Raw genomic sequence first — 2,787 nt, forward strand, 5'->3', positions numbered from 1 at the left:
CCTGGATAGCCCGGTACTTATCGTGTGTGAAGGCCCTTCGCTTTTGTCTTACCGGTGTTGAGTAAGGAACGATACTAAGATTGTGCGTGGCTACTTCTGGCGGTATCCCGGGCATGTCCTCATAGGACCAAGCGAACGCGGATGTGTTAGAGCGGAGAAACGAGATTAATCCTTCCTTTACAACCGGAGACAGCCTTGCACCAATCCTAACAGTTCTGTCTGGGAACTGCTCTGATAGCACCACCTCTTCAATGTCTTCTACGGCATCGGGTCTTTCTTCGTCCAGGTCGGTATCGGCCCTGGGATCCTCGTATCTGTCCAACTGAGGGTTAGTGGCTACGTGCAACATTTCAGACTTTCCCTTACCGCGGGATACAGTTAGAGAATAGCATTTCCTTGCAACGACCTGATCACCCCGGATCGTAGCTGTGCCGGCCGGGGTCGGTTCTTTCATCATCAACATGTGACCTGCTATGAAGGTTTTCAGACGCTAAAGTGCCGGACGGCCCAGGATAACATTATAGGACGAGACGCAGTCCACTATGATGAACTCTGTTTTGATGGTTGAACAATTTGGACTTTCACCTATCGTGATCGATAGGTAATCTGATCAGAGTGGTTGGACGATGTCTCTTGAAAAACTAATGAGGGGCTCATTATCCTGTGACAGTTTGGCTCTTCCTCTGTTCAAAGCTTTGTATGCATCGCGAAATAATACGCTAACCGAGGCCCCGGTGTCTACGAGCACCCTGGACATTATGTAGTGGTCCATTTGGAGTGTGATTAGGAAGGGATCATCATGGGGCATCCTCAGATTGGCTTCCTCCTCCTGCAGGAATGTCACCGATGTCCACTTGGTGCCACCGTTTTGCTGCGGGGCTTTGTGGAAGTTGAAAACTTCCGGGCGGCCGAAACTAGAATTTCGTTTCTTCCCCTGGGCGGGCGACTCTTTCGGACCCCCACCGTGGATCGTGAATATCTGGCCGTACACGTCGACCGCTCCTATCTCCTTAGCAGGTAGGTATCGTTGAAGCTTGCCCCTCTGGATGAGGGACTCGATGGTATTTTTAAAGCAACACACAGATTGGTATTGTGTCCGGCATCCTCGTGGTAAGTGCAGAATTTTCCGGTATCCTGCTGGGTAAGTTTGCTCTTTGGGAACTTCCTTGGGGGTGGTCCCGGTATCTCATCCATGTTTTCGTTCCAGACAGTTTCGTATGAAGCGTTCAGGATTGTGAACACCTCATACCGAGGTGGTGGTGGTGTCCTTGGGCCCTGCTGCGCCCTTGGCTCCCGGTTAGGGTGGGTGTTCCCGTAACTGTTCGACCTGGACGAGGATTCTTTGCCTCTTTTGTTCGAGGTATGGGGTGACCTATCATGATTGTGGACCCACTCCCTTTTTCGTGGCTCATCCCTAATCGTCGAAGTCGGTGTGGAAAATCTTAGTTCTGGTCTGGGGGTGTCCCCGTATGTTTCGAATTCGGCCTGAGCGTGTCTGATGACAGTGGCCATCAGTTCGTCGTAGCTAGCTGGAGGATTATGGTTGATCCCGTAGAGAAATTCTCCTCGTCTTAGGCCCCTCCTGAAAGCCAGCTCAGCCAGTTCCTTATTGAGGTCCCGGGACTTAGCGGTAGCCGCTTGCCATCTATTTACAAAAGACTTCAGGGTTTCATCTTCTCCCTGCTGGATCTTCAGTAGGCCCTTCGGTGTGTGTATCCCATCAATGCGTAAGATGAATCGAGTGACAAATTTGTCAACCAACTCCTTAAAATTCCCTACAGAACCGACCGGCAGTTCGTAGAACCAACTTAAAGCCTCCCCTGACAGGGTTTCCTGGAATATGTTACAACACACTTCGTCCGTATATCCCTTGGCGTTTGTTTGCGATCGGAAAGCCTGTAAATGTTGGTAGGGATCTCCAACTCCCGTATAGTCAATTTTCAGTGGTTTCGATGTATTCGCTCGAATGGCTCCCCTAACTTGTTGGGTGAAAGGCCCCGGGCGGTCCTCATAACTGTTCATAGCTCTCCAGGTGTCTCTATTTTCTGTGGCCTGTACCCTTGCCTGCAGGGCATGCAAGGAGTTGCTCATTTGTACGAGTAATGCCGTGTTTGCGTCGGGTACCGGCGTGATACCGTGAACTGGCTGTGGTAACGGTGGTGGTGGTAGATGCCTCAAGCTTTCCGGGAATAAGTCTACCGGTACCTGGATTAACCTCTGGCTGCCCTCCGTAGGAGGTGCTGGTGCGGTGTTGGTGTTTCCTGTTATCGGGGCAGCGTTCAAGTCTGCTAGCTGGGATGCTCTAGCCAGGGCCTGAGTAAGTGCCTCGTTGTGCTGGTGCCTCCTGTCTAGTGCTCGGGCCAGTGCCGTGTTTTCATCTTCCAAATCCTGCATTCTCTGTTGCGTGAGGCGGTTTGTTTCCCTATCGGTACTCTGTTGTTCCCGATCGATCCTGGACTGCTCCCTGAAGGCTGCGATCTCAGCTCGCATAGACTCTAACTCCGATACCGGAGTCACCTGATCCGGGACTATCGGGTCCAAGGATCCGAGGCTATGGATTTCCTCCTGAACAGCTGGCGCCTCTGCTGACAAAGTTCCCGGGAGAACATAAGTGCCCGGGCGACACTTCTCCCCTCTCCTGTCACTTCTGGCTCACTCATATCCGGTACACCCCCCTATCTGGCGCGCCAATGTTTCTGGTGGCTTTCTCCGGGTACCTCACACAGAATGCTATACCGTCTGGGGCACCGATCGGCTCCTAGATCCTGTATCAAGGACACAACGTTA

General features: G+C 52.0%; 1 protein-coding gene across 1 annotated transcript; it reads right to left on the minus strand.

Moving 5' to 3' along the window:
- Positions 1–1,002: 1,002 nt before the first annotated feature.
- On the minus strand, positions 1,003–2,490 carry LOC112184203. The gene has a single exon (XM_024322473.1). It carries the CDS (start codon positions 2,488–2,490, stop codon positions 1,003–1,005), a length of 1,488 nt encoding a protein of 495 aa, XP_024178241.1.
- Positions 2,491–2,787: the final 297 nt, after the last annotated feature.

The sequence above is a fragment of the Rosa chinensis genome, chromosome 2 (genome assembly GCF_002994745.2).
Source record: "Rosa chinensis cultivar Old Blush chromosome 2, RchiOBHm-V2, whole genome shotgun sequence".
Lineage (NCBI taxonomy): Eukaryota > Viridiplantae > Streptophyta > Magnoliopsida > Rosales > Rosaceae > Rosa > Rosa chinensis.

Coding starts and splice junctions, on each gene's coding strand:
- LOC112184203 (XM_024322473.1), bottom strand. CDS start 2,490: ATGCGAGCTGAGATCGCAGCCTTCAGGGAGCAGTCCAGGATCGATCGG.